This window comes from Protopterus annectens, chromosome 6.part1 (genome assembly GCF_019279795.1).
Source record: "Protopterus annectens isolate FY-2018-M chromosome 6.part1, PAN1.0, whole genome shotgun sequence".
NCBI lineage: Eukaryota > Metazoa > Chordata > Ceratodontiformes > Protopteridae > Protopterus > Protopterus annectens.
In genome coordinates, this window is record NC_056738.1 from 35,321,479 (window position 1) to 35,344,473 (window position 22,995).

General features: G+C 34.1%; 1 protein-coding gene across 2 annotated transcripts in view; it reads left to right on the forward strand.

Annotated features, from left to right (window-relative positions):
- IFT172 (intraflagellar transport 172) overlaps window positions 1–22,995 on the forward strand; it is a 3,348,311-nt gene that overhangs the window by 372,607 nt on the left and 2,952,709 nt on the right. For both annotated transcript variants that reach the window (XM_044075467.1, XM_044075468.1), the window contains exon 5: window positions 6,234–6,299. In XM_044075467.1, coding sequence (XP_043931402.1) covers window positions 6,234–6,299 — 66 coding nt within the window. The remainder of the gene's footprint in view (window positions 1–6,233; window positions 6,300–22,995) is intronic.

Sequence of the window (22,995 nt, forward strand, 5' to 3'; positions counted from 1 at the left end):
GTCTAGCATTCAGCAAAATGTAGTCTGTGAGGTGTACTAAAGGTTTTTTTTTTTTTTTTTGATGAGGAAACATTGCTGTGAAATCGGAGAGATGTCCGTGTTTGGTGAGGTGAAAGAGAGGTGATTATGTTTTTGGCTTTAGTTTCACTGTTTGAATGGAACCAGATGGTTAAGGTGACTGTTGGTTGATTTCTGAGTGAGACGGTGTGTGTAGTGTCTGGTGTGGAAGCTCTCGGAAGGCTCTCTTCGTGCCTTATTTAAATAAAAGCTGATAGGGAATGAGTTAATGTTTTAAAACATAGATTTTTTTCTCTCAGGAAGCAGTTTGAGTGGAGAAAATCACTCTCGAGAAGTTAAAAAGAAGCTTTTAAATCTCTAGCTCTCACGAGCTATGTATACAGTTATGTACGTATTTAGCTATTGAATATTTATTGTAGCTATAGCAACGTACGAGAGTTGATGTGATTGGTCACCAGTATGTGTATTCTTTAAGAAGCCTGATCGCTTACAGTAACAAAAACAGGCCGAACAGCTTTTCATGATTTTACATTTATTTAGGTACAGGGACTTAAAGTATGTTTGAAGCATTTTAGTGGAAGTAAACATTAAATCTAAGTATCTAGTCTATTAGAAACGCATGAAACTATTGTATATAAAAGTGTTCTGTTATATTAATGTGTGAATACATCTACATATACATCTCTAGGAAAACTTTACACACAACTTTAATATCAGCTGACATAAGAGCAAAATTTAAATATTTTGATATGGATTATTTGATCAGTCCTTTTAATATGTAGAATAATATTCATATTGTTTGTTTGATCTAGGATATGATAATCATCAGTAATAGCCATTACATGTTGCAAGTTTGTCTGACCAAAGTGTTAAATAACTAATGAGTTGAAATGAAGTATTTACTTTATATCTTGGAAATTTGTGCTTCGAGCAAGTTTAGAAAATTGAATATTCACTATTACAGATGTTATGTTTATTTGATTAGTTACTGATTATGTATGTATGTGTATGTATGTGTAGATATATATATATATATATATATATATATATATATATATATATATACATATATACATATACATATATATATGTATATATATATATATATATATATATATATATATATATATATGTATATATGTATACGTATATGTATAGGTATGTGTGTATGTATATGTGTGTATATATTGATATATATCAACATTTACTTCTGTTGCTGAATGATAAATCATATAAAATATTTTAATAAGACTCCTATACTATTTAAAATTGTATATTTGGAGCTCTAATGAATGAAAAAAGGAAGTTAGTGGGATAGTTCACCAGATGTACCTATCTGATGGACTAAGAATGCATTTCATTCCATGGTGGGCAAGTTTTAATGTACAAACTACTTTAATGTTATTTTTCTCCTTAAATTTTATGTTATTAATTATTTTCACCAAGCCTGACTTAATTCTATTTGATTGTTTTAAAGTTAACATCTTACACAGAGATAGATATTTACAAGCTATTATTTTTCTTTTTATTATATGTAGAGGAGATGAATTCAGGAAAATATATTGACATTTTAAATACTTCTTTAAAATAACTTGGCATGGATATCACATTACTAACTTTAAACATAAATGGATTAAATAATCCAACTAAATGATCTAACTTACTAAGATATTTAAAGATAAATAAACCCCAGTTAATCTTTTTACAGGAAACTCATTTCAAAATTAATGATAATTTTAGTTGGAATCCAAGTGATTATAGGACCTTAGCGTGTTCTAAATTTAAATCTAAGAAAAGGGGAGTAATAATCTTATGGAGGAATAATTCCCTAAACCCTGAAATAGTATATAAATATGTTGATAACGAAGGGCTTATAGCTATAGTCATACTGAAGTTGAATAATAGGTTATGGACATTAGCTAACTTATACTGGTTTCCTGGTATTGGGACAGGAACAGTTAAAAAACATCTAGACCAAATCATAAACATTTCCAGAAGGAATCTAATAATAGGAGGGGATTTTAATTGTCTAACTGACACTTCTCAAACTACCAACAAAAAATCTCCACGTTTAACAGCTACTGCAAAAATACTAAAAAAATGGACTGAGTCATTAAAATTGATAGATACCTTTAATGTTATTGATAATAACTCCTTGACATGCTCTCATCAAGATTATAGGTTTGGTACTCGAACCGGAATAGACAAACGTTTTATATCACAAGATCTTCAATCCATAATTACCTCTTTTTCAATAATCTCATGCCCTTTATCAGATCACAATTCACTAGTTCTTAAAGTACAATTAGATTTTAAACCACTAACACTCCTTTCTAGAATACCTTCATACATTACAAAAATCAAAGAATTTAAACAATGGTTAGTGAAAGAACTAAATTTCTATCTAGACGTACACTATAATTTGGAAGTAAATATAGTAATGGTATGGGATTCATTAAAAGCTTATATTTATGGAAAAGCGATTGCCTGGTATAAAAATAAACTGAAAGAATGGGAATCTGAACTACAAGAATTACAAAGGAAACTCACATTATATAAATCAAAAAAATCACTCTAATACAATTGAGAACAAGAAGGAAATAGAAGAACTAAATAAAAGATATATTGATATTTTAAGTCATAAAACTAATTTAGCCATAGAAAGGTTAAAAATAAATGCTTATGCTACTTCTCCAAAACACTTATTTGTTAAAGTCAAAATGCAATCTAAATCCAATTCTATTGTTAATATTCTACACTAAGAAAGACATAAGAAGGTCTCGGAAATAGGAGATATATTAGACGTGTTCAAATCTTATTACAGTAATCATTATAAAGATACATATAATTCAGTTGACCATTCCTTGTTAGGAAATATGATTTCTAATATTAAATCAATACCTGATAATTTACAAAGAAATTTACAAAAAACTATTATACTCAAAGAAGTCGCAGATAAAATCAATGATAGTAAATCTAGTAAATCTCCTGGAATGGATGGTTTAATTTCAGAAATTTACAAATTATTTCCCAAAAATATAATCACCTTGTTACATAAGACATTAATTGAGATTCAAACCCATGCAATTATTCCCCCTTCATGGAAATACTCTCTAATTATACCCATTTTAAAGGAAAACAAGGATGCTAGCCTTTGCAGCTCATATAGGCCAATTTCACTACTAAATAATGATTATAAAATTTTTATGTCCATCTTGGTAAATAGAATAAAAAATCAATTAAATGAAATCATTAACAATGACCAGACTAGATTTATTCAGAATAGACATACAGATGATAACATTAAAAGAATATTGACTTTAATAGAGTATCTAAATAAAGAAAATATAGAAACCTTGATAATAGGACTGGATATTGAAAAAGCATTTGATTCCTTAAATTGGGACTATCTAATTAAAATTCTTGAAGCTTATGAATTCCCGCTTCCCTTTATCACATTTATTAAAAAATTATACGAAAATAATTTAGCCTATGTCAAATTAGGACTCTTTACTTCTGAACCTATACAAATTATGAAAGGTACTAAACAGGGATGCCCAATGTCACCCATTTTATTTGCACTGGCTTTCGAACTATTGGCTATACTAATACGAAACAATCCAAAGATAAAAGGACTAAATATAGTCGACCAATATAACTCTAAGGTCATGCTCTTTGCTGATGATGTACTTCTCACTCTATTGAACTCAAGAGGCCTTAGATGAACTAGATATTCTATTAGAGAAATTTTATAAGATTTCAGGTCTTTGCTGTAATAATCAAAAGTCTAAATATCTATTATTAAATAAAAAAAGGAAATACAAGTAGATAAGAATAGTATCATAGGAATGCAAGCTACAAAAATAAAATACCTAGGGATAGATCTATATGATAATATACAAGGTATAATACAAAATAATTATAAAAGGATTATTGACATAATAAATTCTCTAGTGAATAAATATAATAATGTTTCTAGTCTTTGAAGATATACTTCAATTGATTAAAATGGTTCTTCTCCCTAAAATTTTATATATAGTCCAAGCTATTTTGTTAATTCCAGAGAGATCTTATCTTAAGAAAATAACATCAACACTACTAAGATTCTTATGGTACCCTAAAAGAAACAGAATTGCTTATGCACATCATATAAGACAATGGGATCAGGGAGGAATACATTTCCCAGACATTGAATCATATATAAATGCTACATTACTCAAAACTGTGATTGAATGGATTAACCCTAATTACACATCCAACTGGAAAAAAATTACATACAAATGATTCTATTAAATGAAAATAAACTTACTACAAATATTACTATTATAGATATGAATAATATACTATGGTATTTATTGTGTATAAATCTACAATACAATATATCTAAACCAACAAAGACATTTGTAATAAATCATTTATACGATAATTTTAGAAAGTTTATAAATATGAACATGGAATTAAAGATCTGATTTCCAACATTAATCCCCTTCAGCATTACAAAAAGTTTTCCAGATAGAATTCATAAAGAAGTATTTATGCAATGGGAACAGAAAAAAACTAATTTGTTGGCTCTATTGTATAAAAAAATCAAAAAGTTCTGGATATACAATATATGATGTCAACTTAAGAATTAAACTCTAATGGATGGTTAATGCTTCAGAATATATTGGCATTCTCTAAGGATCTATGTAGAGTATTAAATAATTTGTCATACTCATCTTCACCTAAGTTTATAAGTTGATTGTTTGAAATTATTTATAATAATGAAAATGTGAAGAATGGAACTTCTTACTTATACAACTTAATAACAAACTACAAAATAGCACCTAAAACAACATATTGGCAATGTATTACTAGAGGATATTTGATTCAATTAACCCCAGAAAATAAGTCAAATATACTATTTTCAGTAAAATTAACCTCCAGTTCTCAGTATTGGAGAATATTTACCTGGAAATTCCTACATAGATCCTTCTTGACTCCTGATAAAATTTCAAAATTCAGTTCTACTTGCAATGGAGATGCCAACAGATTGTTAAAGCTGACTGGTCTCATATTTTTATGAATGTAAAAAAATTAAACCCTTTCGGGAAAATATTAATAACTTCTTACAGGCTATTTTCACAGATAAATTTGTCTTGACCAAAGCTTTAATTTTATTGAATATATCTGAAGAGGTTTATCAAAAAAGAACTAATCTATATGTTTTATGAACAATACTAGCTATAGCTAGGAAATGCATAACAAAGAGGTGGAAGTCTACCATAGTACCTGGAAGAGAAGAATTTCTATGCTTATTAAGGAAGATGGTGTTGATGGAAGTTAAAACCAAAGAATTAAGATTGTTTCCAATGTCATTAACTAATAATCCTTGGAGAAATGTTTTGTCATTGGTTGATACTCTACAAATGGATCTAATCTCTTCTTAAAGAAATCATTCTTAAGTTAAATATCTTTATTTTGTTTAATTTGCTATCATTCATTTATTCATGTCAGGCTGTATGTAAATATGTACAAGTTTAACTCCTTAGTTATTATGATTCTACATTGTAAAAGTATTTATTATTATTGACTAATAATCAAAATAAAAAATTTCTGAGTAAAAAAAAATGTTCTACTTTTACTGAGTTTTCATATGGCTTTTTGTGGAACTTTTGAATGTCTGCATTCTGTTTGCTAGTGCATGAGCTGTACAGCAAAATACATTTGTAGATAACTGTATGCACATTTCTTTATAGGGTTGCCACCTTTCCAAATGTCCAAAGAGGGGCATTTTTTGTGGAAACATGGGACTTTGCAGGACAAGTCATATCTATAGCCAGTGCAAAGTACCAGATCTTCAATTTTTTGCCAAAATAAAAACTTATTCTTATAGCATTTGAGTTGTGTATGTTGTTTCTTATAACATTTAGGTGTTGTATATACAAAATAATTGTATTACACAACTATTAACGAAAAATTAGGAAATATTTTTTGACATAAAATTTCAGGACATCAGCCATTTTCAGTTTTTTTTTTCTGCAGGACTCAACTGCTCAAAGAGGAAATATCTTGCACAAAGAGGGGCAGGTGGCAACTCTATTTATTATTAGACAATAAACAGTGTTTGAAATGATGTGACCCAGTAATCTTAACACTGTCAGTGCTTGTTAACCTTCTGTTTAAGTTTTCTTTACATTTTGTACTCACTTTTATTTTTATGTTTAATTTTGCAGAGTGCAGTGATCTGCTTATTGTGGCCTACCGAACATGCAATAGTATTTGGTCTGGCTGAAGGGAAGGTGTGTATAACATAATTGCTTTTTTATGTAGCTAATGATTCTTGCGTATTTAAAATATCTGTATTATTTAGTGTTTGTATTCATTTACAAATAGAATTTTGTATACTGTAAAAAGAGTATGTTTTGTCTATTTATTGCTCAATGCCAAAAGAAATGTATATATTTTGCTTGGTGTGTTTGACTTCCTCCTTCTCTATATCAGCAGTTGCAGTTCTGTGGAAAATCAGTGGGGATGGTGGACAAGATAGACTGTTGAAAGTACTAGACTACTCATAATTGTGCTTTTCCCTGTTAAAGGTATACTAATCCCATAAATGGTAATACATCCACTTACTTAAGTCACCTAGAAACATTATGTTCATTCATTTATTTGTTTTGTATATTGTAAGTATTTTCTTGTTTCCAATGTAGTGGCCCATTCAGTGCCTCTGGCTAGATATTCTTCCCTGTAGTCTCTCCTCCTAATGGTGAGAGTCTGGTGGGTGTTGCAGAGACTGACTTCTTTTATGTGGTGCAGTTTACTACATTTTGTCCTTTTACCCATAGTCCTATATTTGCAGTACATACGTCAGTATTCTTCATCACATCTCTGGTTCCCCTTTGGAGGCACTAGTGATATGGACATTCTGTGAGATCCACATCCCTAATCAGCAAAACCTTTTATTTCCCCCAAATCTGCCCCACTGGCACCTAAGATGGTACTGATATTCTTTTGCCAGTGGCACAGTCAGATGACATACCTCTTCATCAGTTGGATGACAGTTTTTACTTATTTGTTTTTAGTTTTGTACCTGGGTAAATGGTCTGGCCACCAGAACTCTCTTTAGTCTTGATCTAGGCACAGATAATATAACAACAATGTATATCGCTAGTAGTGTTACAACACACAACACAAACTAAAAAATGTATTTTGCTGAAACAGAATAGAGAACATCTATCAACAGAAAATAATTCATTGTTGCATGAGAGGATAAGAAAATCCAAAATATCTGACAATATATTTCTTCAAGTGATACCACAGTGGCAGAATGTATTATTTTTTTATTGGCATTTGTTTAACAGGATAGTTCAACTAGGCAAGAACTCCCCATTTTCAGTGGAAGCCCAGGGAGAAAAGCTCCACAGAAACAGCATACAATTGAACGCATTGAAATGTAGAAATCAAATAGAGCTCATTAGTAACAGGTATTTACATGCAGTTATAGATGTAGGTCTCCCCCTCTTAAGAGGTCAGTGTGGAATACATACCATAATAGTGTGTGACAGTCAAAATGTGGAACACCCTATTTTCGCACTGCAGGAAAATGTACCATTTCTATGGGGCCTGGTCAAAGTTGTCTTTTTGCCAGAAACATCAAATTTAAGTTTACATCAGCAAAGAGTGAATACTATAAATGTGTAAAAAAAAAAAACAAAAACAAAAAAGCACACTTGCGATTCAAATTCAAAATTTTCATTTTATTATCTGCAAAAACACTATAATCACACCATAAATAACTATTTATATAATGATGGGTCATTGTTATTCAAAAATGTGCACACTGATTGGACAGGCCAACTAGCATGCCCATTGTAAATCGAGTATATATATATATATATATATATATATATATATATATATATATATATATATATATATATATATATATATATATATATATATATATTATATTTTGTGTGTATATATATATATATATATATATATATATATGCATATATATAAATATATATATATGTGTGTGTGTGTGTGTGTGTACATACATACATATATATATATATATATATATATGTATCTATGTGTGTGTGTGTATGTATATATATATATATATATATATATATATATGTATATATGCATATTTATTTATGTATATGTACACACCAATAGAAAAAAGTCCGGCCACTAAAGTACTTTTGAGAGGCCAGACCTTTTAGTTGATATATGCTACAGAAGGCAGAAGGCAGAGCAAACATAAGTAAAATCAGGCACATTCTGCAAAACTAAAGAAACAGAAATGTAATTGATTTTCTTTGTATTTCTGCACCCTCTCGGCAGACTGTCATATCTCTGAACAGTCCCGATTTTTGGAGAATACCCACATTTGTGCCTCTTATTAAAAAAAATAAATAAAAATAATAAATGGAGATTCTTCTTTCTCTTTTGCTTCTTTTGAACAACACTGATGTACTGTGCAAGTGTAGGAATGTAAGCCTCATATGCATGTTTACTACATCAGAAAAAACAGAAGAACTGGAAAAACGTGGAGGAACCTTATGTTGCCATTATACAAAGACATTATTTAACAAAGCTAAGCAGTTTCTCTCTTAAATAATGTCATTGTATAACAATAACCCACACCTGGGTGTGGGTATATGACGATTTTGCCCACATCCACTCATGGGTTATGGCTTAAATAGGAAACAGCACTTCTGTACGGAATCAAACAAACCTAAAATCAGCTGATCATTAGTACTACTTCCTACAGCATTTATAAGGCTCTAATAAATTTTCTAAACAAACATTTCTCATTGCAGCAAATTCCTTATTTGCTTATTGTTTGCACTTAGTGCATGAACAAACAGTTGGGAGATATGTGCCTATTTTTGTTTAATATGAACATAGTTTGCTGCTGTGGCTTTCTTAGCAGCATCAAAAGACATGCTCTGGCTACTAAATATCATAGCAATTAAGTTCTTCATTCATTTTTATTGATAAAGAGATGAATGTTTTTACACTGAGAGACTAATGCCATTCAGTCTTTACTTTCTGTAGCACGCTAAAAACTCTTTCAGCTTTTGCATTTGAATGCAAGCAAAGTAAAGTCATCATCAGCTGCTTGAAAAGTGCCTAATACTTGGACATACAGGAGTGGGGCCCATCTATTGGAGCTGTGAGGTTCCTTCTCCTCAGTCTGATACTGGGTAAACTCATCAATTAATTGTTCAGCCTCAGCATCATTTCCACAGACACCTAGACAGAAACTAACATTCCTGACAAGTCTGGAAAACGTGTCCAATTTTTTGGCAGGATTAATAAGAAATACAGCATCTTTCATTAGAAAGCCTTTAACTGGAAACGTGCTAAGCATTTTCTGCAGCACTGCAGCATAAAAAGCTATATTTTTTTTTATAAAAGTTAAATTCTGTCACTGTCACAGCAATATCCTCCTCATGGCTATTTATCCACATTTATCCACTGCTTGACCTCATAGCCAATACACAGTTCACTGTTTAAAAGAATAGAGCTGTTGTCAGCCAGCATGGAAACATCACTATGTCTGAAAAGTTGGATGGCAGCTGCAGGTCTCAGGGGTCCGACAGCATATTGCTGCAGGAGTTTATGAACAGTGACATGCAGTGTCAGTAGCTGACTTTTGCGGCTCTGAAGCTGAATGTTGAACTCAAGTAAAGGTTCCAGTGCATACTTGAGAAACATAAAAATTGTATGTAATTCATGACTCTTCAAGTGATAAGAAATTAAGTTAATTTTGGCAGATTGTGGCGCTGTAGGCAAAAAAAATGAATTTAGGGCTGACCATATGTCCAGGATTTTGCTATAGACCTTCCCAAGTCTCAGCCATGTAGTAGGTGCATGCCTAATAATCTTGAAAGGGTTTGTGTGAACAAAGCAAATTCTTTTAATTTTTGTTGTCTTTGTGAACTGGAACTGCAATAGCACTATGCATCTGATTTGAGCTCTTCAAATGTTGATTGTAGTGATTTTATACCAGCTTTACTACAGAGATCTGCCAAGAAGCACAGACATCCCATGTTAGTAAGGGTGGGTTCACCTCCTTTAAAAGAGCACAGGATTGTGCTTTCCAATCATTGAGGCAGCATTGTCAGAAGAAACGCCCACATTGTTGGAAACTGGGGTATCAAATTTTGTCAGAGCGGACATTAAAGCATCAAATAATGCTTGCCCAGTTCTTGACATACATTCTGGCTAATAAATGGACCCGAATTACATTTTTACCTCGATTTTCATCCAGGTAACCAACAGGTATCACCAAACGTTTGTGACCACCTTTGTGTGTGCTGTGTTCCTTGTACACACAGAATGGCGATTACTGGCAATTGGCAGCACCTTCATTCATTCTGGTAATGAGGTCCCATAACATCCATTGCAATGCAGGCTGCCTTTGTTGCTCCAAATGTCATTTTCCTGAGAACATCTTAATCCTGTCCATATTTCTTCACAACTTTAAGGATATGTTCTCCTGCTGAAAATGACAAGTTATGTTCAGCAAGGAGTGATACAAATCCATCCACTGCTTCAATGATTTTTGCACTTGTTAAACTCTGATATCCAAAGAAGTCTGCCATAATCCTAGCTGCATTGGAGTGCCATCTGATTCCTCTTCTTATCTTGATCCCAGCAGGTTTGTAAGTTTGTAAAACAAGGATGTTAATGACCATGGACTTAGAAATATCGCTATACTGAAAAAAGAAAATCGCGACTGAACTGTCTCCTCAACCAAATAAATGGGTCAGTATGTCAAAAACACATCCACATCACTGGAAATTTGCTGCCTCTGCACCAACTCCTCCTGCTGAACTGTGCTGCTTTTGCTCACTATAAAGGCCTGCATGATCACATTAAGTGTACTTTAGCTTGCTGAATGTGTGTCACTTCCTTGTCTCCACAGTGACACTTGTAATCGTCTGGTGCTGACTTAACCACCTAAACATTGTTGCAGAATAGAGAGCATTATTTTCATTGTACAGGCGACATTTGCTTAGAGTACTTTTCAACACAGGCTTATTTCTATTTTATAATACATGCTGAAGATGAGCAAACTCAGCTTAACAAATGTACTTGCAGAAGATTTCTGCAGTCAGGGGGGAGGTTCAGCATAATAGTTATGACATTTACCTTGCAGGCACAACATACAGTGTTTTATTTTCACCTTTGAAATGAGATTGGTTAGGCTTAAAAAGGCCTGCAAGGGCAATTAGCCTAGTACTTACTAACCTATGAACCTACAGGAAACGCTACAATTCTAAGCAGTAGTAAAGACTACTTAAACTAGTAAATGCACAGGCTCTTCATTACCAGTTGTACTTTGCTCCCTTATCACCACTTCATATATAGGCCTGCCCCATACGCACTGGTCTGTACCTGCCACAAGGTGCCAGAACAGTGTAGTTCACAGTGCAAAAGTCTTTTTTTTTTTTAAACTTAATTTCTGCTTGCTTTCTCCCTCTTTTTTTATTTTTAAACAAGAAATATCTTTATTAAATTGTCATGTATGACACAGGAAATCATACATTTATGTAACTAAAAACAAACCGTATTGACATAATTTTAGTTGCAAACATTATACACCACAAACCATTCTGACATTATTTTAGTTGCAAAAATTATACATCATCCACAAGAAAAGGTAGTAAGGCAGCTAAATGGACTCAACAGCAATCCAAAGTGAAAATCAGATAAAAAAGAGCAACCATCCAAGTAAGTCAAAATGGTTTAATAAAACAATTAAAGCACATAAAGCTTTCAAGCCACTAAAAACTCTTCATCATTGTTATGAACAAAATAAAACCATTCCACATTTAAACTAAATCCAGCCTATCAGATCAAATAATCAATCACAAGACCCACTTTTCTTACAAAAAAAAAAGGGAAAAAAAAAATATATATATATATATATATATATATATATATATATATATAAAAAATATGAATTGAGTAGATGTTGTTGTTCTTTTGGCTTTTCCCGGTTAGGGGTCACCACAGCGGAACTCCGGTCTGCTAATGATTGGCAGTAGATTTTTTACAGTGCCGAGGTGCCAGCTCGACGCCCAACCTTCAACGCCCATTTACGCATGTCTTTTGAACGACACCCGACCGCGGGGAAGACATGCAGACTCCACACAGAAGGCATTCCAGCCGAGAATCGAACGGGAGAACCTCTTGCTGTGAGACGACAACGCTACCACTGCACCACCACGGCATATGAATTGAGTAAATGTAATCCCCCAAAAAAAAATAAATTATATATATATATATATATATATATATATATATATATATATACAAGATGTATAAAGAATATATGTAAAAAGGCATATTTGAATACATATGCCACATATACATATATATGTATTTTTAAGTAACAAACATATCTCTTTTTTAAAAGAGTTTTGATACTATTTTTAACATTTAAGCCAAGTAGTTTATCTGCCCTGAAATAATTAATCCATGTATACTCTACAAGTTCTGTCTTATTAACTAAATCCCCTCCACGTTTATTCAAAAACACTTTTTGCAAGACTCTAAATTTAAAAGTATGATCCCCAAACTGCAATACATGTCTTGCTAATGCATTAGTCTCAACCTTCCTTCTAATTTCTGAAATATGAGAGGCTATGCGATCTTTTAATTTCTGATTAGTTTTTTCCTATTTAGAAACAAGTGCACTTATCACAATTGGCAAGATAGACTACATTATCAGTTACACATGTTGCAAAGGTGCTGAAACAATTTTTTTTAAATGGGATGTATAAATTTAAAATTTTGATTAATATACTTACAAAAAGAACAATTATGGCATGGAAGGGTGGCCTTATTAGTAACTACAGGGCATTTACTTTCACACAGTTCTGTATAGCATAAATACTGGTTCAAATTCCTTTCCCTTTTATATATAAAATGTGGAGATTCACCCACTATTTTCTTTACTTCTAAGTCAGATTCTAAAATACCCCAGTTCTTTCTTATTATAGGTTTTATTTGAGGGGTGCGCCTATTAAATTTCATAATATACCCCATTGGCCTAAGTCTAATTACAGAAGTGCTGTTTTGAACAGAAATTATATCATTACTTAGGAAAAATGGCTTTGCAAGGCTATGTCTCTCCGCTATTACTGTCTGTCTGTTAAGGTAAAGCATCTTCTCATCATACCCTCTAGTATAAAAATCTTTCATCATTGTGTCCATTTCCACAATAAAGCCATCATCCTGAGTATTGAGGCGACTGGCTATTAAAAACTGACTTCTTACAACACTATTGTAGATATGCCTCGGATGCATACCAGTGTGATGTATATACCTAGTTGTTTGAACATTTTTCTTGTATATCGAGGTTTCAAACTGACCATTAACAATTTCTACCTTAATATCTAAAAAAAATGTATCCCCTCCTTAGAATATGTTAGATCAAATTTAAAAAAAATCTGTAGTGTGCTATAAGTAGTCCACTAACATATTCAAGGACTCAGTACTATCTGACCATAATAAGTAGGTATAAACAAAACGCTTATAAAATTTTAGATTTTCATTCAGATATCTCACTTCAGCATCTAAGTATTCATATGTAAACAGCTCTTCCCATCTAGAAAGTACTAGACTGGTGTAGCTGTTAGCCACTGGGGTCCCCATTGCTACCCCTAACATCTGATGGAAACATTCATCATTAACATAAATACATTATTATTAAGTATTACATCTAACATTGCACAGATAGTTGATATTTTTGTCATGGAAAATGAACTATGATGGCATAAAAATTCTCTCACATACTGGACACCTAATTCATTTGGAATTACTGTAAAAAGAGATGTAACATCCAAAGTAACTAGAGTCAAGTTTCCAGCATCATAATCTTTGTTGTTAACAAGCCATCGGTATAAACTATTAAGAAAATGGCTGTTGTCTTTAATAAAACTATTATTATGCTGTTAACTATGAAGTTCTTTCTCTAAGTAGTTAGATAATGGGGTAGTAATCCACCTACTACCAGTAACAATAGGTCTCATGGGCGGAGATGTTAGTCTCTTTTGTATTTTATGATGCCCATACATGAAGGGTATAACTGGGTTAGCTGTGTAAAGAAAATTATATAAATCAGGTGTAGTAGAGCCCTCCATTAATAAGTCATACAAAAATTAATTTCACTAGATAAATAACGCAATTCAAATCAACATTAGAGATTCTTTTAAATGTAGCAGCATCAATTAACAAATCATATGTCCTTTTAATATAATCATTTACATTCGTAAGTACTACTTTACCTACATTATCTTCTGGCTTAATAAGTAAATCTTTTCTACTGCATAAATCCATAAAAGCTTTCTTTTCAGTTTGATTGAAATTATAGAATTTATTTTTGTTGGTCTGAAACAAACGCTTTGTATATTTCATTTTCACACATACTATAAAATACTTTAGTAGTAGGTGTGCCATTAGGAACAAAAGTACTTGATCTTTTTAGTTCATTCTCAAAATGAGACAAATTAGTTTTAAAATCTAATGTAAAATCAATATTTCTAACAAGTAATCTAAATTCTGAAAGAGTGTCATTCAAATTGGCATCAACAGATGGAATAAATGACAAGCCTTTACCTAATACACTCAGTTCAATCTCATTAAGTACAACATTGGATACATTGAAAACATTATTTCCTAATCAGTTCAGTTCTTGGTCTGGCTTCTTGTTGTTGGTCTCACTTGTATGTGAGTTTGCTTGTGGTCCGTACTGTACTCTGATCCTTTCTTCTGCTTCTCTCTCCCTCTCATTCAACTCCATTCTCTTTGAGGGCTGACAATTTGATTGGTAGTTTTAGTTGAAAATTGGTCTTTCCTAAAAAAGCAGTGGCTTCATTCCTTTCTACAGAATTAACATGTGGAGCCTTTGAATTTGTTATAGTCACCATGTCAGGATTAACAACTGCAGCAAAACTAACTATGTTCAGTATTGAAGTGGAAGGCTTTTCAGTTGCTGCAGTTCCTGTAGGAAGAAAGTAATCTAAGTCAACTACACTGTTCCCCACATGGATGCATTGTTTAGCTAGTTTGTGCCTTATCGCTGTATTCTCTGTTGAAGCAGCACTCATCACAGATTGACCAAATGAGTGATTAAACATGAAGGGGATTTAGTTAATAGGACAGAACTTATAGAGTATAGATGGATTAATTATTTCAGAGCATATAGACTACCTGGCGTAAATGTTAAAAATAGTATCAAACCTCTTTTAAAAGAGAGACATATGTCTGTTACTTAAAAATACACGTGTATGTAACATCTGTATTCAAATATGTCTTTTTACATGTGTTCTTTATGCATCATTAATATATATATATATATATATATATATATATGTATATATGTGTATATATATTTTTTTTGTAAGAAAATTTGGTCATGTGATTGATTCTTTGATCTGATATGCTGGATTTAGTTTAAATGTGGAATAGTTTTAGTTTGTTTGTAACACTGATGAAGAGTCCTGAGTGGCTTGAAAGCTTTGTGTGTTTTAATTGTTGTATTAAACCATTTTGCCTTAGTTGGACCTTTTGCTCTTTTTTGTCTAACATTATACATCACTTATAATCTGTCCAGTCATTGTCAGTCAGACATTACATAACTCATTCAAATCCTGCCCTGTTTTAAACCTTGTTCTTCCTCTGCATGTATTGTTCCCACAATTCCCATTTTTCTAAATAATTTGCTGCTACCCTTTTCTAAAGAACCCAATTCCAGTTGTTTTATCTATGTTAATGTATTAATTGCTTCTTGTACAGCTGGTTTAGACTTTGATTTCCATTTTTTAGTAATTGCTTTTTTTGGCAGCCACCATAATTAGACTCGGCAAGGCCTTACTTTATCTAGGCAATTCTGATTCTGTATCATAGCTTAAAAAATAATTTCCTTAGTTACACCAATTTGCTCACACAGCATCTCTGACAGAGCAGTCTACAGGGAATCTTTAAAAATCTGCCAACTCATTACACTCCCAGAAAATATGTTCCCAGTTATCTCTTTCTTCCCCATCACACCTCCAACATTTGCTGTCTACCTGTGGAAAAATTCGTTGGAGTCTAGTTGTGGAATAAAAATACCTGTGTAAACATATCCAAGCAAAGATCCTAAATCTTCTAGACTTTGCTGCAAATTTGGGAGACATGCATATATCCCCCATTGTTTCTTTGTGAAGTGCTTATGCAGTCTCTCTTCCCAATCCTTTCTAACCTCCTCTGATTGATTCTTATAGTTATCATGGAATATTTTGTATGCTGTACTAATTATTTCTTTTTAACTGCAGCTTCTGTTGTAGATTCTACTAAAAACTCTATCAGTGCCGGTCCTTTGCTTAGGATCCCCCTATTTCGTTTTCTTTGCCTATACTCTGATATCAATCCTTGATAGGGAAGGCAGTCTCTAGCCTGCAGTCCAAATAAATTCTTGGCCTTTTCCCAATTCTAATACCTTACCCTGTCTAATTATTTGCTCCCAATACCTTGGTTCATTTGTCAATTTGCTCCAATAAATTCCATCTCCCTCTTGCCAATTGTCTGCATCCCTCATTGGAGTCATCCAAATTGGCAGAATCTTTCTCCATTTCTGTGGTGGCTTAGTTCTTAGAATACTTTCTGCTACTTTATGAATTTAATATTCTGTACAGTTATTGTTATTCACCTTAAGGATCTGCATCCAAAATCCCAGTTTTTCCTTTTTTCTTGATCTTCCTCCTATTTTGTCATCATCCTTTTCCACGTTGAATTATACTTTTCTGTTTGTGCTATGTATAGCAGTCTAAACTGTGCAGCTCTGAAATACCGGTTCAAATCAGGTAATCCCAAACTACCTTTTTCTTTTGTAAGAACAGCTTATCTCACTTGCCTCTTGCTGTCTTCCCCTCCTGGATAAAATCCGTCAGCTCTTTATTAATTGCTGACCACAACTTCTCCTCTCTTTGATAAAAATATGCCTGACCTGTGTATAAAATTAAAGGGACTAAAAACATTTTAACTGCTTGTTATCGTGCTATCCATATCCACAAAACAGAGCTTCCAATTTCTAAGATTTTATTATCTTTTTTTAGTCTCTTTCCACATATCTTTAGCTGCCACGACATAATCCTATTTAATCCATACTCCTAAGTACTTCATTTTACCATGTCCCCATAAATATGAATATTGCTGAACCAATTCATGTGTGGGTACATAATTTACAGCTGTTGCCTTTGTTTTAGCTTCATTAATTTTTTATCCCAAAAAGACTTGAAACTGTCTCAAAATGTTACACAACACAGAAATGTCCTTTTTCTGGTTTTATCAGGTGTAAAATAGCATAATATGCAAATAAAGCCAGCTTGCCTTAACTACCATTCCACTTATATCCTTGAATTTGAGTCCCTTATTTTCTTTGCCAGTGGCTCTAAATATAATGCAAATAACAAAGGGGAAAGAGGGCACCTCTGCCTAGTTTCCCTGCTGAGACAGAAAGTATCAGGGAAGAGCCCACCCATTTTAATTTTTGCCTCTGATCTCTTATGTATCCTGCTAATGAACCATATAATTTTATCACAGGACTCAAATGCTCCCATTGTCCTGTTCATAAAATCACAGCTTTTACTGTTGAATGCTTTCTCTGCGTCAAGACCCACCAAAAACATTGGTATTTTCTTACATTCTGCTTCCATGTGGAGCGTTATTTTTCTGTTAATGTCGTAAAATGTTTGCCTCCGCTCCACAGAACCACATTGATCCTTATCTATCAGTTTTAGCATCACCTTTGCCATTCTTTTAGTCATTATAGACATAAACACTTTATAATCATGGTTTAGAATTGAAGTGGGACTATGTGAAGATGGATCTGCTGGGTCTTTACCATCTTTAGATATTATAGCCACCACTGCGTTCTTCCAGGATGTTAGTGCTTCTCCTCCTCTTAAAATACTGTTAAAACCTTTCAGATCTTAATTGGTTGTTTCACTCCTAGCTTCCAAATTTCCACAGGAATACCATCTCTTCCTGTGGACTTTCCTATAGATTGGTTATATATCACCATTTTTATCTCATCTCCTCTTATTCTGACTGTTGGCAATTGAGCCTCATCTGAGTCTAACCTTGGCATATTTAATTCTTCCTTTAACATTTCCATTTGTACCTTTTCTTCATTTTCATATTTCTCTGCTTTGCACAGATTTTCATAAAATTTCCAAAATATTTCTAGTTCCCCTACAGGGTCTGTTGTTATCTCTGTGTTACAGACTCCCTAAGCTTGGCAACAACTCCTTTTTTTTCTGTTGAGTGAGTCATTGTGCTAAAACTTTTAGTACACTGGAGTTATTATCAAAAAACAGTTGCTTAACAGCATTCTTTTTAAACTCATGCATGTTATTGAGGTAATCCCTTATTTTTTTGTTTAGTATTTTGCAATTGTTCTTCCTCTTGTTCTGTGAGTTTTCCCCTATTCAGCAATACTTTAACCTTTGTCAGTCCCTCTAAATAATTGTTGTTACTTCTTAACCATATCTCTCTCTCTTTTATTTCCACTCTGTTTTTAAACTCCACTTTAGTTTTATCACACTTCCTTTTCAGAAGAAATTTTTATATTTTCTAATAACTTCTGAGTAATTTCCACTAAACATTCTTTACATTCCTGTTTTCAACAGATAGGTGAGAAAGCGCCACTGTCTCATTTTTATTTCATTACCATTCATTTTTATTTTAGTTATTATTGGCACATGATCTGAAATCATTATTGGATGTGTATTAAAACTTTCAGTTAAATGCACATGTTCATGTGAAATATAAGTCTTGCCTAGCCTAGTCCAGTTTCTGTACCTTGAGGAATAACGCATAGATTCACTCCGAACTCCTCCTACTGAATTCACATCTTCCATGCCAAGTATAACAGCTATCCTCTTTTGTTATATTTTCCCTTCTGCCCCCTGATACATCCTGACTGCTGTAAATCAAATTCCAGTCTGCACTTATAAGTAATATGTCCTGCTGAAAGTTGATTATTTTCTGGGTCTGTGCTTGGCTACCAAAAAATATCCACAAACTGCTAAATATTGAAAGTAAAACATTGAAACGTAACATTACTGAATGCGTATAACTGCAAAAAGTTATTCATCAAGTGGTCATAGTTGGACAACATTGTGACCACAACCAAACTAGGTGGGGGGCTGTGCCTTCCCCACCTCACTTAACTATATATATATATATATATATATATATATATATATATATATATATATATATATATATATACCAACTCTGAGCTTGCACTACAGTGGGGAAAAGAGAAAATTTAAAAGGTTTCCTTCACTTACTGTATGCATTGCTTTACTTCCTGGTTACTGGCCAACTGTGGCCATTCGATGAATGATTTTTCGAAGTTATGCGCATTCTATAATATTACATTTCACTGTTTTACGTTTGATATTTAACATGGGCCCATTATTTTTCACAGAATTTTCTTAAGCTCCATTATAGTAGTTTTAGGTGGAATATAAATATATGCCTCCTCCGTTGTCAGTAGCCCTTTGTACTACAAATCTATCATTATTATCTTTTTTATACTGTTTTGTCACTATTGGAACTCCTCTTGCAATTAATAAAAGGGCTTCCCTTTTCCTTTGCCGAGGTATTCCACTGAATAACCATCCTGAAAACCTTTTTTATCAAATTCATATACAGATTTCTTTTCAAATGTGCCTCCTGTAGCATAGCTATTTGCACTCTATATTTTTAATATAGTTCACTACTCTTTCTTTTTGTATACATTTAAAAAGTATTGTCATCATGTTAAGAAGTTATTATTCACACCTGTTGTGTGTAACAGCTTTTTTAAAATGTCTAGTTTCAGCTTTTGTCTTACTTGCATACACTAATGTTGTACAGTTGATTCTTGCAATACACATTTGAACCTATGTCGCATCTTACGAAAATGTTTTTTAATGAAAAACCTCACCCAGAACATTCCTAAAATCTATTAACTTAACAGTAAAACATAAAAGTATGTACATCTTCAGATATTGAAGTTTAACGCTCATAATAGGAACAGTTGTCCCAGACTCACAGGCATACTGACAGACTTGGATTAACCTCTAAGAAAGGATATCCATGCTAACACAGATGGTACAGCCTGCACTTCTACTAAGTGCTGTCTGTTTTTGTCTTATCAGTATTTCTGCCCATGATTAGAAATGCACTTTAATACTTTCAGAAAACATGACATCCTAGCACTTGAAAACAGCAATTAAAAGAAAGAAGCATTCAGTTTTTATTACCCCATACCAGATTGTCTCCATGGGGACATGAGAACCAGAAACACAGTTGCCTCTACAAATGCTCATTTATTTGCTAGAGGAAAACTTTTTTTTTTTATTTTCAATGTTCTTTTTTGTTTATTTGCTTTTCCTTAAAACTTGTTACTAGATCAAACAAAGGACCTTAATCCAGTCATTCCCATATGCAAGCGTAAGAGAAAGTATATAACATTTTCTTGTATCATGCTGCTTTTACCAGCCTATGTTCTTGTTTTGCAATGCAGTGCCTACATTTCTCAAAAATGAACAAGGAGAAAAAAAGAAGGAAAAACAAAAAAACAAAAGAAGCACCTGTTTACTTGAGCATCCCTAGTATACTTTAAAATAAAAGAGAAAGTTTTACTTTATAGCATGCAAATTATGCAATGCACTACAAAAACTGCTGTTAAGAACAAAATTTTGTTTTACTTACAGTTAACTCCTTCCTTCCTCTTCCCCTCTCCCAAATTTATTTCCAGATATTAATGACATGAAGTAGGGCATGTACTTTGGAGTCCACTACAAGTTTAACAAAAGTCAGAAATGTCCATTATTTCCATTTTTTCTTATTCTGTCATGTTTCACAAATATAATTAATGCTTTGTAAGCCCAAATGTATTTATCAGTTTCTGAGTTACTGTTTTTCTTTCTGTTGCTCTCCAGCTCCCAAATCCAGTCTTTGCTTCCTTTCCAAGATACTCCTGGTTTTTCTAGTCAGCTGTTTTTTTTTTGTGTATCTCAAGCATTTTCCTTTGAAACAGTAGAAAAGGTTTCACTGGCACAGTTTCTATATGGGCTTCATTATTAGAAGACCAAAAAGCAGACTCTCCTGTTGTTTCATAGCTCACATTTTGTTGGACTCCTTAGCATGTTTTGCATGAAAAAATGATTTTGACCGACCAGGAAAGAATATTCTGGAAATAGCTGGATATAGTAGTTTGAATCTCACTCTTGCTTCATGACATTCTCTGATTACTGAAATAAATGTATTCCTCTTCTGCCTGGTGTGTAGTGCGTAATCATTTTCCATAAATACTCTACTGTCACCCACTTTCAGTACTTTTTGTCAGAATCAACTGGTTTTGCTGGCAGGATTGAATCTTTGCTATTAAAGGTCTCAATTGCTTTCTTGTGGCCAGATTTGTTGAATACACACAATATGGCCTTTCATTTAACAACTCCTGCTGTGGGAATACCAGTCCAGCTGCTTATTTGTGATTTCAGAAACTTAATACAGTCTTCCTTCCAGTTTCTCTTGTACAGCAGAAAATCTCATTTTTCCCTACATGCTATGTTCTCTAATTCTATTATTTTTTGAAACATCTCATCTGAAGTAGGAACTTCATTTGTCAGCAACCTTTGGGATACGGATCCGATCTCAGATCTGAGCTGGCAACTTTTACCACAGCATAGATCCGAGCTCATAGCTCCTCCCTTTACCCACAATCCCCTGCCAACCCTAACTGAACCCAGATCTAGTTTGCCGCGCTTCAAGCCTACAAGCTGGATTTCGAGCTCCTGGTAGTTCATTGACTTTGTGAGAAAAAAAAATGATTTTTTTAGTACCTTCTCTTGTGTGAGTGTGTAAGACTGTTTAGGTTCCCTCTTATATATCTTTTTTGTAAAATTTTTCCCTCCCTACCCTCGCTGGTTCGTAGTGTGTGTTTGAGGTGTGTGTAGGGGCCTAGTGAGTGTGTTTTCTGTTCAACATGTCAGAGGCCCCTAAAGCCATCTTTTCAAAATGCACCAAGTGTGGCCATAAGCTTTCACCGGCGGATGGCCACACCCGGTGCGTTAGGTGCCTTGGGGTTGAACACCTCTCTTCGGGATGCGCGATTTGTGCAGCGTTCAACCCCAGGGCACTTAAGGACCGGAGGTCGAAGCTGATCCTGGCGGGCCTTTTGCTCCCGGACTCGGCTCCAGCCTCTAGTTCTTCGGTGGCCGCTACCCAGCCCTCGGTGGTAGCCACCCCTGCCTCCCTCCCTCTGGTCGGGACTCAACCTCCCTTTTTGGCTCAGGAGGAGAGGGAGGCTGGAAAAACCAAAAGGATGGAGAAGCAGCATAAGCGGCGGGCCGAGGATTCTTCCTCGGCCCCGCCCGCCAAACAGGTTTCTCCATCCAGGGTTTCTGGATGGCCTCCTCCTCAGCTCCGGTCCCGTTGTTTTTCACCGGGACCGGGGTAGGAGGCGACGCGGTCATCGAGGCGTCACTCTAGGTCTGCCTCGATGGTCTCATCGAGGTCCACCTTCAGTATGTCAGATGCAGACATGGACCGGATGATGAGGAGGTTCATCCAGGCCCAGCTGCAGATGGGAGTGCTCTTGCCTCCCCCCCCCCTCTGGGGGGGAGCTCAACCCCATTTTTTGCTCCAATTGCTCCTTCTCCGTCCCGCTTCCCAGGTTCGGAGCATTCGGAGCCGAGCCGCGTCAGATCCGGGGGTGGGTCGGAGCCGACAGTACTAGTTACTTCGGCTCCGACTGGTCCCTCGAGTTTGTCAGATCCGACCTCTCGGAGCCGTGGGCTGAGCTTCGGATCCGAGGGACTTTGTGTGACTTCGGCTCCGTCCTGGTTGGAGCACACGGGTCCTTCGGATCTGAGGGTCTCGGCCCCGGATCCGGTCCCCACTTCGGATCCGAGTGGGAGCCGACTC